Source organism: Alosa alosa, chromosome 8, assembly GCF_017589495.1.
Source record: "Alosa alosa isolate M-15738 ecotype Scorff River chromosome 8, AALO_Geno_1.1, whole genome shotgun sequence".
NCBI lineage: Eukaryota > Metazoa > Chordata > Actinopteri > Clupeiformes > Clupeidae > Alosa > Alosa alosa.
In genome coordinates this window covers 21,514,741-21,528,666 of record NC_063196.1, presented here as the reverse complement: position 1 = coordinate 21,528,666, position 13,926 = coordinate 21,514,741, and the positions used below count along the sequence as shown (strand labels likewise).

The 13,926-nt window shown below is 37.1% G+C and overlaps 1 protein-coding gene across 1 annotated transcript; it reads right to left on the bottom strand.

Moving 5' to 3' along the window:
• Nucleotides 1–64: 64 nt before the first annotated feature.
• LOC125298801 (fibrillin-1-like) lies at nt 65–13,613 on the bottom strand (the record flags this gene model as incomplete). The annotated part of the gene is made up of 24 exons (XM_048249668.1): nt 13,607–13,613; nt 13,327–13,473; nt 13,062–13,220; nt 12,709–12,846; nt 11,985–12,131; nt 11,209–11,355; nt 10,971–11,117; nt 10,630–10,776; nt 10,392–10,538; nt 10,147–10,293; nt 7,448–7,594; nt 7,203–7,349; nt 6,969–7,115; nt 6,565–6,711; nt 6,304–6,450; nt 5,994–6,140; nt 5,756–5,902; nt 5,511–5,657; nt 5,277–5,423; nt 4,874–5,020; nt 4,613–4,759; nt 4,303–4,449; nt 3,979–4,125; nt 65–120 (listed from the first exon to the last, which is right to left on the bottom strand). Coding segments are annotated over exons 1-24 (3,300 nt in total), but the record flags the coding sequence as incomplete, so codon positions are not given.
• Between the last annotated feature and the right edge of the window lie 313 nt (nt 13,614–13,926).

The following is a 13,926-nucleotide window of genomic DNA, read 5'->3' as shown; positions in this document are numbered from 1 at the left end:
TTGTTGTTGTTGTGGTAGGAGTTGGTGTTGTTGTTGTTGTAGGAGCTGTTGTTGTTGTTGTTGTAAGAGCTGGTGTTGTTGTTGTTGCTGTTGTTGTTGTAGGAGCTGGTGTTGTTATGACTGTAATGAGTTAAAACTGTACTGTAGATGTAATGTCTTATGCAATATATATCCATATTGCTTTTGTACAACAGTTCTACCAACTAATTGAGTTTAAAGACACCAAATTTATGTTAATTGTGATCTACAGTATGTACATTTTTGTTGTTCATGTTCCTCCCAAGTTTATCCATCGAGCTTAAAAGCATGTTTGGTTTGGTAACTGGCCATGATCTAATTCTAATATTTTAAGATACTCGTTTTTTGTTTTCATAAGCTGTAAGCCGTAACCATCAAGATTAAAACAAAAAATGGCTTGAAATATTTCACTTTATATCTAATGAATCTAGAATATATGAAAGTACTGATGCTCATTAACTATGCCCTTGTAGCCAAGCTGCACCAATTACATCAGTTTATACAACAATTGGGTTCTATGGAACTATTTATTTGTTTCTGATTGGCCGAGAGACGTTCCATGAGTTGGAATATCCCTGGACATTTCAAGCACAGCACATCTGATGGCACAGCTAATAATAAATCACTCCGCGATACAATGCGAAGATTTGACACCCAGCTCTCCACTATTTCAAGCAATGGGTTACTCCTTAGCAAACCATAAGGAAACAGTGCTTCACCACATCTGTGGATTAAGCCACACAGTCAACTCAATGTAAGTAAGATAAACGAGGATGCTAATTGTTCTCAGCATTGCCAGCATTGTGTATAATATGATTGTCACTTGGAGGAGACTTGTAGATAACTAACGTTAGCATAATTAGCTAACCGCTGCTAACGTGCTAGCTAGCATCGTCACGTCAGGCTGTGCACAGTAGTGTTACATTTATTCACTATACATTAATAAAAGTTGAGTGGTTCTGCAATGTAGACTATGTGGCCCGTGTTTTGCAGTACCATGTCCCTAGATACATGACATGGCCCAGTGTCCTTTGTAACATGCATGCACCTAGATATGAAGATATGGAATGTTGGTTACCTAGCAACCAATCTATTGAAAAGGAACTATTTTTTTGATGCGTAAGAACGATTCGAAATTAACATTTTTAAACAATAATGGGGTGTTTTCAGATTATTTAGTTTGTGGTAGAATTGTTTGTAACAACACCGTTGGATTGGGAATATCTATGACCAACCCCACTCTCACTCGTGCTATATTGCTTAACTATTTGATATAGGCGGGCCAGAGGCAAGCTAAACAGATGACGACAGCACTGCAATGTCGAACTCCGGAATCAGTCAGTAAACATTGGTCGTAGTGTTATCCAATTGCATCAAAGTTCGGAATCAGTCCGTAAACATTAGTCGTAGTGTTATCCAATTGTGTGCAGTGAGATTTTCAAATGCATGCTTGGTGTCGCCCCTCGAGTTGGGCCATTTTCATTACTCAATGTCAGACCCTTAATCTTTCGGATTTGGGTCTGGATTTCCAGGCTATGAAAGATCCACTTTCTGAAATAAATTTTCTAATTCTAAACTATTCTAATTTTTCGAGACCCACCTGTACATGTTGTAGGCCTACCATGAAGGTAGTCCATGAACAATTAAGAAAAGATAGAATTAAAAAAACAAAAACAATCAAGAAAAGATAGAATTAAAATGAAAATTATGGGAAAATAGGGGAAAGATTAGATTAGATAGCTTCAGCGAAAGTTCTACTAGGAAGACTCGTAGTGTAGCCTTTACTCCTCCCATGCTTTCATGGAGCCAATCTTAGCTTTGCCTAATTTTCGGGAAAGCCCTGTAACCATTAAAATGGTTACTAAATCAGCCTTTTATCACTTAAAAAACATATCCAAGCTTAGGGAACTAATGACCAAAACAGACCTTGAGAAACTCATTAATGCCTTTATATCGAGCAGACTGGACTACTGTAATAGTCTCTTTACAGGCCTTCCCAAGAAAACAATCAAGCAACTCCAATTAATCCAGAATGCGGCAGCAAGGATTCTGATGAGAGCCAAAGGAACAGATCACATCACACCGCTACTCAAACGCTTACACTGGCTCCGTGTGAGTCACAGAATCGATTTTAAAACACTGCTACTTGTTTTTAAAACTCTGAATGGTAGCGGCCCCATTAATCTAAAATACCTGCTCCACTACTACACACCCCCTAGGTCACTCAGGTCGCAACAGAGACTACTTCTGGTTCCACCAACTACTAGAACTAAATGTGGTGAAGCCGCCTTTAGCTCATATGCAGTCAAACTCTGGAACCAGCTTCCTGAACACATAAAGACAGACTGTTTTAAAACAAAGTTAAAGACCTACTTTTTCTCCCTTGCTTTCCCTTAATATTATTTTATCTAATCTTTCCCCTATTTTCCCATAATTTTAATTTTAATTCTATCTTCTCTAATTTTTCATTTGCCTATTTTCATATGTTTATTTGAATTGTTTATGACTTCTCTGGTTATGATATGTATCAACTTTTATAATTTAGATTTTTACCTTAAACTTTCCGCCCATGTTTGCGATTGATTGTTGGAACTATCTTTTCTAGAAACACCAAATCCAAGAATGACGGTTCTAACTACAAAGATTGTGACTGAGGTTAGCCAACAACCCTTTCTAGAAACGCACACGTGTTTGACACCGTTAGCATAATTCACTGGAAGTGGGTTGTTCCAGTTAGCCTAAATTTCCCTTATAGCTGTAGATTAAAAATTCTTCCCCCTTCTGCAGCTGTACATCCCGCGCCACCACAGGTAGGAAAGGAACCAGCAAATGTAGATGCTCTATCTCAGGAAAATAACATATGAAGGGTTCAGATGCAAAAGCCTCTAAATGCCACCTATGTCAAAAATGAGATAAAGATGGTGAGGGGATGCTCTCCTCACATAGTATACGCTAATCAAATAATTTAACTTCTAAACCCACTAAAAACCACTCGCTTCCTGGTCTGAAATATCGATTTATAGGCAAAAACCTATAGGAGCCTGAATTTAAATGCTCATTTAAAAGAAAAGTGGTCAGACGGATTTAGAGGGTTTTGCATCTGAACTCTTCATATTATCTAATTCCTTGTTTGTGATCCATTTACTGACATACCCTTGTGGTATAAAATATATAGACTAATAGACAACTAAGAATCTGGATTAATAAATACAGGAGCACATTCCACAGGAAAGACACAGTCACTGAATGCAAGACATTTTTCCACATGCTAGCTGAGCACACAGCGGGAGAATTCAAGGTTGCTGCAAAGGGTGTAATCTGGTGGAGAAACTTCTACAAAGTTCTGAAAAATGACTAAATGAGGCTTTGAATCAAACTTTTTTAGTTTCTTGCAGTGTCATGTAATTTATGATTGATAAGTTGTTCTCTCTGAATATGTATTCACTTTTAAATACATATGATATTTGATGTTTTGACAACTTATGCATAACTATGCCATGGACTCTAGTCTATAATCTACTCAAAAATCTGGTGCTTGTGATTAAACTGATTGTTATTGGAAATGTACCCTGATTTTGTCAGTGTGAATGAGCCACCAACCAATGTTTCAATGTAATTTCCTTTTCCATCTCAGTGAATTCTTATGGTGTGTTTGCATGAGAATGAAGGACATCTAATAACATCTGCTCAACACTATAAGTAACAGCATGTAATTGTTAATGTTAACCCATTAAAATGATTCCTGAGTGGATTATCTAACTTCTTCTGTATTTTGTTTTTACTTTTGACTACGAGCTTCAGTGTTTTCTGAGTTGACTACACACTCCCACTAGGCCTATGTCCATTTACTATACTGCACTATATTTACACACTACAGATTCATTCTTGGAGAGGCCAGGTATACATGATAGAACAATATATCATGTTGAAAGTGAATCATCAGCTTTGCAACAAACTAACCTGTGCAGGGATTGTCAACAGTGATTAGTGGATCTGCATTGTTGACAGTGTAACCACTAAGACATGAGCAGGTGTAATGGCCAACTGTGTTATTGCAGACAGAGAATGGTCCACAGATTGAGGGAGTCTGAAGACACTCATTGATATCTAAAAACATAATGCATGTCAAAACTAATACTGTGAAGACAGACAAGCCAAGTGAATCAGAATTATTCAGTTATAAATAGAATCCTTCACACAGATGTATAAATATGCATAGATGCACTGAAACATAATGCTTACAGTTTCATTCCTTATGCTATACAATATGAATTCTTCTTCTACCTGTGCACTGATTGCTGACACTTATGGTTTGGTTTGCATTGGTCACTTGATATCCGATCAGGCAGAAACAGCTGTAGCTTCCAATGTTATTGGTACAGTTTGAGTTGGGCCCACATACGTTTGGAGTCTCAACACATTCATTCACATCTGAACAAGGAGATATGGAAAACAATCAAAACAGACAGAACAGAGAATCAGACAGAATCATGCTCAGTTGCATGACATTGTATTAAAAGCTTCATGAAATGACCTTCATGATTTCATATGAAAATAAATCGATTGGAATAAATGCAATATTCAATGTCTTTACCAATGCATTGGTTGTTGTCACTTATGGGATGGTTTGCATTTGTTACTTGATATCCACTCCAGCATGAACAGCTGTAGCTTCCATTTTTGTTTGTACAATTTGAGTTGGGGCCGCACAGATTTGGTGTCTCCATACATTCATGTATATCTAAACACAGAATAATATATTGAGTCCTCATAAAAAGTACCCAGTAGTCAAAAAAGATTTTAAAACAAGGAACAATTTAATGTTAATATTGAATATGATAAAGCGATTACAAACCTGTGCAGGGATTGTAAACACTTATTGGTACATCTTCATTGTTGACACTGTATCCACTCATGCATGTACAGTTGTAGTCTCCAATGGTGTTGTTGCAGACTGAGTTTGGACCACAGATTGATGGTAACTGGTCACATTCATTCACATCTGAAAATATATGGAGAGAAAAACACATTAAAATGAAAATTTCAGACAGATATAATGAGAGACATTCGTTCAAGTCAAGTCAAGTTTATTTATATTGCGCAATTCATACACAGAGGTCATTCAATGTGCTTTACATAAACAAAAGCATAAATCGTTCACACCTGAACAAGGCGTAATTTAATACAAATTTAAACTCAAGCATAAAAGTGTTTGTGCCAAAACACATGTGCTATATGATTTGTAAAAACTATCTTACCTGCACAGGCATTGTCATCACTGCTCTTCAAACTTGGATCAGTGAGATTATATCCACTCAAGCATGTACAGTTGTAGTCTCCAATGGTGTTGTTGCAGACTGAGTTTGGACCACAGACTGGTGGGGTCTGAAGGCATTCATCCACATCTAAAAACACAAAGTCAACAATAGTCTGTTGAAAAAGTGTCAGAAATTGTAGAAAAAGACTGCTAAAGCCTGTACTTTTTCATTTACCTGTGCACTGATTGCTATCACTTATGGATTGATTTGGGTTGGCCACTTGATATCCAGTCAAGCAGGAACAGTTATGACTTCCATTGGTGTTGGTGCAGTTGGAGTTGGGTCCACATACGTTTGGTATATCATCACATTCATTTATGTCTGAAAAAGGTAGAGTTTAAGTTAAAATGCATATTCATGCAGAAAACTGTGTTAAATTCTGCCAAGGTCTTTTATATGGTTCGTAAAAACAACATTACCTGTACAGGAATTGTTAGCACTACTTCGCACACTTGGATCACTGACATTATATCCACTCAAGCACGAGCAGCTGTAGTCTCCAATGGTGTTGTTGCAGACTGAGTTTGGACCACAGACTGACGGTGTCTGAAGGCATTCATCCACATCTAAAAACACAAAGTCAACAATAGTCTGTTGAAAAAGGGTCAAACAGAATTTTTAGAAAAAGACTGCTAAAGCCTGTACTTTTTCATATACCTGTGCACTGATTGCTATCACTTATGGATTGATTTGGGTTGGCCACTTGATATCCAGTCAAGCAGGAACAGTTAAGACTTCCATTGGTATTGGCACAGTTTGAGTTGGGGCCACAAATGTTTGGAATCACAACACATTCGTTTATGTCTAAAAAAGGAGATATGGAAAACAATCAAAACAGACAGAACAGAGAATCAGACAGAATCATGCTCAGTTGCATGACATTGTATTAAAAGCTTCATGAAATGACCTTCATGATTTCATATGAAAATAAATCGATTGGAATAAATGCAATATTCAATGTCTTTACCAATGCATTGGTTGTTGTCACTTATGGGATGGTTTGCATTTGTTACTTGATATCCACTCCAGCATGAACAGCTGTAGCTTCCATTTTTGTTTGTACAATTTGAGTTGGGGCCGCACAGATTTGGTGTCTCCATACATTCATGTATATCTAAACACAGAATAATATATTGAGTCCTCATAAAAAGTACCCAGTAGTCAAAAAAGATTTTAAAACAAGGAACAATTTAATGTTAATATTGAATATGATAAAGCGATTACAAACCTGTGCAGGGATTGTAAACACTTATTGGTACATCTTCATTGTTGACACTGTATCCACTCATGCATGTACAGTTGTAGTCTCCAATGGTGTTGTTGCAGACTGAGTTTGGACCACAGATTGATGGTAACTGGTCACATTCATTCACATCTGAAAATATATGGAGAGAAAAACACATTAAAATGAAAATTTCAGACAGATATAATGAGAGACATTCGTTCAAGTCAAGTCAAGTTTATTTATATTTGCATAATTCATACACAGAGGTCATTCAATGTGCTTTACATAAACAAAAGCATAAATCGTTCACACCTGAACAAGGCATAATTTAATACAAATTTAAACTCAAGCATAAAAGTGTTTGTGCCAAAACACATGTGCTATATGATTTGTAAAAACTATCTTACCTGCACAGGCATTGTCATCACTGCTCTTCAAACTTGGATCAGTGAGATTATATCCACTCAAGCATGTACAGTTGTAGTCTCCAATGGTGTTGTTGCAGACTGAGTTTGGACCACAGACTGGTGGGGTCTGAAGGCATTCATCCACATCTAAAAACACAAAGTCAACAATAGTCTGTTGAAAAAGTGTCAGAAATTGTAGAAAAAGACTGCTAAAGCCTGTACTTTTTCATTTACCTGTGCACTGATTGCTATCACTTATGGATTGATTTGGGTTGGCCACTTGATATCCAGTCAAGCAGGAACAGTTATGACTTCCATTGGTGTTGGTGCAGTTGGAGTTGGGTCCACATACGTTTGGTATATCATCACATTCATTTATGTCTGAAAAAGGTAGAGTTTAAGTTAAAATGCATATTCATGCAGAAAACTGTGTTAAATTCTGCCAAGGTCTTTTATATGGTTCGTAAAAACAACATTACCTGTACAGGAATTGTTAGCACTACTTCGCACACTTGGATCACTGACATTATATCCACTCAAGCACGAGCAGCTGTAGTCTCCAATGGTGTTGTTGCAGACTGAGTTTGGACCACAGACTGACGGTGTCTGAAGGCATTCATCCACATCTAAAAACACAAAGTCAACAATAGTCTGTTGAAAAAAGGGTCAAACAGAATTTTTAGAAAAAAGACTGCTAAAGCCTGTACTTTTTTTCATATACCTGTGCACTGATTGCTATCACTTATGGATTGATTTGGGTTGGCCACTTGATATCCAGTCAAGCAGGAACAGTTAAGACTTCCATTGGTATTGGCACAGTTTGAGTTGGGGCCACAAATGTTTGGAATCACAACACATTCGTTTATGTCTAAAAAGGAGATATGGAAAACAATCAAAACAGACAGAACAGAGAATCAGACAGAATCATGCTCAGTTGCATGACATTGTATGAAAAAGCTTCATGAAATGACCTTCATGATTTCATATGAAAATAAATCGATTGGAATAAATGCAATATTCAATGTCTTTACCAATGCATTGGTTGTTGTCACTTATGGGATGGTTTGCATTTGTTACTTGATATCCACTCCAGCATGAACAGCTGTAGCTTCCATTTTTGTTTGTACAATTTGAGTTGGGGCCCACAGACTTTGGTGTCTCCATACATTCATGTATATCTAAACACAGAATAATATATTGAGTCCTCATAAAAGTACCCAGTAGTCAAAAAAAATATTTTAAAACAAGGAACAATTTAATGTTAATATTGAATATGATAAAGCCGATTACAAACCTGTGCAGGGATTGTAAACACTTATGGTTACATCTTCATTGTTGACACTGTATCCACTCATGCATGTACAGTTGTAGCTTCCAATGGTGTTGTTGCAGACTGAGTTTGGACCACAGATTGATGGTAACTGGTATATCATTCACATCTGAAAATATATGGAGAGAAAAACACATTAAAATGAAAATTTCAGACAGATATAATGAGAGACATTATTCAAGTCAAGTCAAGTTTAACTGCAATTCATACACAGAGGTCATTCAATGTGCTTTACATAAACAAAAGCATAAATCGTTCACACCTGAACAAGGCATAATTTAATACAAATTTAAACTCAAGCATGTTTTGCCAAAACACATGTGCTATATGAAAAACTATCTTACCTGCACAGGCATTGTCATCACTGCTCTTCAAACTTGGATCAGTGACATTATATCCACTCAAGCATGTACAGTTGTAGTCTCCAATGGTGTTGTTGCAGACTGAGTTTGGACCACAGACTGGTGGTGTCTGAAGGCATTCATCCACATCTAAAAAACACAAAGTCAACAATAGTCTGTTGAAAAAGTGTCAAAGAAATTTTAGAAAAAAGACTGCTAAAGCCTGTACTTTTTTCATTTACCTGTGCACTGATTGCTATCACTTATGGATTGATTTGGGTTGGCCACTTGATATCCAGTCAAGCAGGAACAGTTAAGACTTCCATTGGTATTGCACAGTTTGAGTTGCACAAATGTTTGGAATCCACATTCGTTTTGTCTAAAATCATCAAAAACATTTTATGCAAGGGAAACAGCAAGATTTTTAAGACAAATTGCATGAAAATGCAGAAAACTGTGTTAGTTTGGCCTGGATCCTGAAAGGTCAACTTTTCAAATATGGTTCCTGCCTTCAAAAAACAACATTACCTGTACAGGGATTGTCAGCATTACTCCGCACACTTAGATCAGTCACATTATAGCCACTCAAGCATGTACAGTTGTAGTCGCCAACGGTGTTGTTGCAGACTGAGTTTGGACCACAGACTGGTGGGGTCTCAAGGCATTCATCCACATCTAAAAACACAAAGTCAACAACATTTTGTTGGAAGAATGGTCAACTATAATTCAGAGAAAGACATAGAAAGTGTCCATGTCTTTTTCATATTTACCTGTGCACTTATGGATTGATTGCCACTTGATATGGAACACTTATGGTTTGATTAACATTGGTCTATGGAAAATATCCACAGAACAGGCAGGAACAGTTGTAGCTTCCATTGGTGTTGGTGCAGTTACCAATGCATTGGTTGTTGTTGGTTTGGATATCCACATGAATAGCTTCCATTTTGTTTGTTTGGTATATCATCACATTCATTTATGTCTGATTTTAAAAAAGGTAGTTAATATTGAATATGATAAAGATTTTACACTTATTGGTAAAATGCATATTCATGCAGTCTCCAAAACTGAGTTTAAATTCTGGTCACATTCATTCACATCTGAAAATATAAGGAAAAACACATTAAAATGAAAATTTCAGACAGATATAATGAGAGACATTCGTTCAAGTCAAGTCAAGTTTATTTATATTGCGCAATTATGGTTCAATGTGCTTTACAAAACAAAACATTACCTGTACAGGAATTGCTATATGAGTAAAAACTATCTTACCTGCACAGGCATTGTCATCACTGCTCTTCAAACTTGGATCACTGACATTATATCCACTCAAGCATGTAGCAGCTGTAGTCTCCAATGGTGTTGTTGCAGACTGAGTTTGGACCACAGACTGGTGGGGTCTGAAGGCATTCATCCACATCTAAAAACACAAAGTCAACAATAGTCTGTTGAAAAAGTGTCAGAAATTGTAGAAAAAGACTGCTAAAGCCTGTACTTTTTCATTTACCTGTGCACTGATTGCTATCACTTATGGATTGATTTGGGTTGGCCACTTGATATCCAGTCAAGCAGGAACAGTTATGACTTCCATTGGTGTTGGTGCAGTTGGAGTTGGGTCCACATACGTTTGGTATATCATCACATTCATTTATGTCTGAAAAAGGTAGAGTTTAAGTTAAAATGCATATTCATGCAGAAAACTGTGTTAAATTCTGCCAAGGTCTTTTATATGGTTCGTAAAAACAACATTACCTGTACAGGAATTGTTAGCACTACTTCGCACACTTGGATCACTGACATTATATCCACTCAAGCACGAGCAGCTGTAGTCTCCAATGGTGTTGTTGCAGACTGAGTTTGGACCACAGACTGACGGTGTCTGAAGGCATTCATCCACATCTAAAAACACAAAGTCAACAATAGTCTGTTGAAAAAGGGTCAAACAGAATTTTTAGAAAAAGACTGCTAAAGCCTGTACTTTTTCATATACCTGTGCACTGATTGCTATCACTTATGGATTGATTTGGGTTGGCCACTTGATATCCAGTCAAGCAGGAACAGTTAAGACTTCCATTGGTATTGGCACAGTTTGAGTTGGGGCCACAAATGTTTGGAATCACAACACATTCGTTTATGTCTAAAAGAGAGTGAAAAAACATTTACTCACAGCAAGGGAAAACCAACAGCAACTGCATTTTTGCACAGACAAATTTGATGAAAATGACCTCAGAACACCAGCACTTCAGTTGGTGGCCTGGATCTGCTGAAAGGTCAACTCAAGCTTCAAATATTCCACTCAGAGTCCTGCCTTCACACGACAATAATCCTTACCTGTACAGGGATTGTCAGCATTACTCCGCACACTTAGATCAGTCACATTATAGCCACTCAAGCATGTACAGTTGTAGTCGCCAACGGTGTTGTTGCAGACTGAGTTTGGACCACAGACTGGTGGGGTCTCAAGGCATTCATCCACATCTAAGAAGCATAAGGTCAACAACATTTTATTGGAAGAATGGGCAACTATAATTCAGAGATAGACATAGAAAGTGTCCATGTCTTTATTTACCTGTGCACTGATTGCTGGCACTTATGGTTTGATTAACATTGGTCTCCCGATATCCACTCAGGCAGGAACAGTTGTAGCTTCCATTGGTGTTGGTGCAGTTGGAGTTGGGTCCACATACGTTTGGTATATCATCACATTCATTTATGTCTGAAAAAGGTAGAGTTTAAGTTAAAATGCATATTCATGCAGAAAACTGTGTTAAATTCTGCCAAGGTCATTTATATGGTTTACATAAAAACAACATTACCTGTACAGGAATACAAATTTAAACTCAAGCATAAAAGTGTTTGCACAAAACACATGTGCTATATGATTTGGATCACTGACATTATATCCACTTCAAAGATCAGTGAGATTATATCCAGCAGCTGTAGTCTCCAATGGTGTTGTTGCAGACTGAGTTTGGACCACAGACTGACGGTGTCTGAAGGCATTCATCCACATCTAAAAACACAAAGTCAACAATAGTCTGTTGAAAAAGTGTCAGAAATTGTAGAAAAAGACTGCTAAAGCCTGTACTTTTTCATTTACCTGTGCACTGATTGCTATCACTTATGGATTGATTTGGGTTGGCCACTTGATATCCAGTCAAGCAGGAACAGTTATGACTTCCATTGGTGTTGGTGCAGTTGGAGTTGGGTCCACATACGTTTGGTATATCATCACATTCATTTATGTCTGAAAAAGGTAGAGTTTAAGTTAAAATGCATATTCATGCAGAAAACTGTGTTAAATTCTGCCAAGGTCCTTTATATGGTTCGTAAAAACAACATTACCTGTACAGGAATTGTTAGCACTACTTCGCACACTTGGATCACTGACATTATATCCACTCAAGCACGAGCAGCTGTAGTCTCCAATGGTGTTGTTGCAGACTGAGTTTGGACCACAGACTGACGGTGTTTGAAGACATTCATCTAAGTCTTAAAGTAAACCAGAAGTTGACAATCAATCAATCAATCAATCAATCAATCAATAATTAGAGAGTATGGTACTGAATGGAAATTAAAGCAACACCAAAGAACTTCCCCTCGGTCGCAGGCATGCTTTTGTTTATCCAGCACCGGCTTTGCAAATAACGATGTCCACAGACAAGGTAGAATATGTTGCACGATTTATGAAAGTACGATGTATTGCGACATCAGATGCAAGTCAAATTTGTAGTTTCTTATGTCTCATTTCATTGAACTACAGATCTGCTACCCGATCTGGCAAACTTACATAGTGCGGTTATAGCCGATAGAGGGCCGCAAAGCGAATGGATAAGTGCCGTTCACCCTGTTACAAGTTGATGAACGACTGAAACGATTTTGGAAACATTATTTTAAGGTACAAAAAACTCTTTGCTGTTGCTTTAACAGCTTTTGTGATCATTATACAGATTATGACAAATTACAGATTGTGATAAATGTAAATTTCAACACACTTCTTGGCAGAAGAAGGGAAAAAATAATAGAAATGTAAATTATTTCCGATCAAATAATAAAATAAAGACCTTACCTGAACATGGGTTACTTTGACTGATTTCACAAGTTGAATCAGTGAAATTATATCCAGGCAAGCAAGAACAGGTGTGTCCTCCCAGCACATTGGTACAGTTGGAATTGGGCCCACAGACCTCACTCTGGCCACATACATCTGAGCAGGAGAGGGAACAACAACACTGTTTGGACCACTTTGTTAGGGGATGTGTCTTCAACAGAGGCAACTTGGGCAATCTCACATGAGGCTCAGACTGGCATTAAAAACACTGTTAGTTTGTCATTACTGCTATTCACATAATTTCAAAAAGAGCCTATAATTTAATGAGCAAAATCAGCAAATTTATCATGTGTGATTTGCAATTTTCATACCTTTTTGACACAGTGGTACGCTGACTGGAAGGGAATTAATACATCCGCATGTCTGATTGATAATGCTGTCACAAACACCATAGGTAACACAGGTGTTATAAAATAAAAAATAGTCCTCTTCACATGTGCACTGGTATCCGGTGTTGTTTGGTTGACATACTAAAAGAAATTGAAATGTGTATCATATCATATAACATAACGGTTCTTTTTATTTTCTAAAAAATGTGTGTAATGTACAGTAGAAAGGTTTCCATCCATTTCTTACCAGTTGACACATCAATATCTGTGATGTTATTACTTTGCACTAGTAACGGATAGCTGAAATTGGCCACAATATTTTTTAGATCGTTAGCTACACCCAGGCTGGACACGTCAATGTCAACTTCAAGGAGAAATCGTAGGTTCTGTGTAGCTAAAAAAGGCAAATGTAAAAATAAACAGCACAACTGTAATTATTGTTATTAATATATATTTTTATTTATGATATATATTTCCATTTTATTTTTTTAAATGAATATATCGAGAAATGTTTAATTCAGACTAACACTTCATTTCAAGTATTAAATTATTTTGTTTTAAAGTTTTTTCAAATAAATGAAGTGAGAAAAAGTTTCCGGTAACACTTTACTTGACAGATGAGTTCATAACACATTCATAGAAGCTGTCATAAACTGCACATAAAGCATTCATGACTGTTTCATGAGACATGACTTAACATTCGTACCAAACCTTTCATGAATATGGAAGACAGAACGATGACAACTTGTCAAAATAAAAGTCCAACAATCGCAAAGCAGCGTTGCCGTTTTTGTTCCAAACCTCTTACCTGATCACGTCACATCTGAGCTACTGCATGGGCTACTCC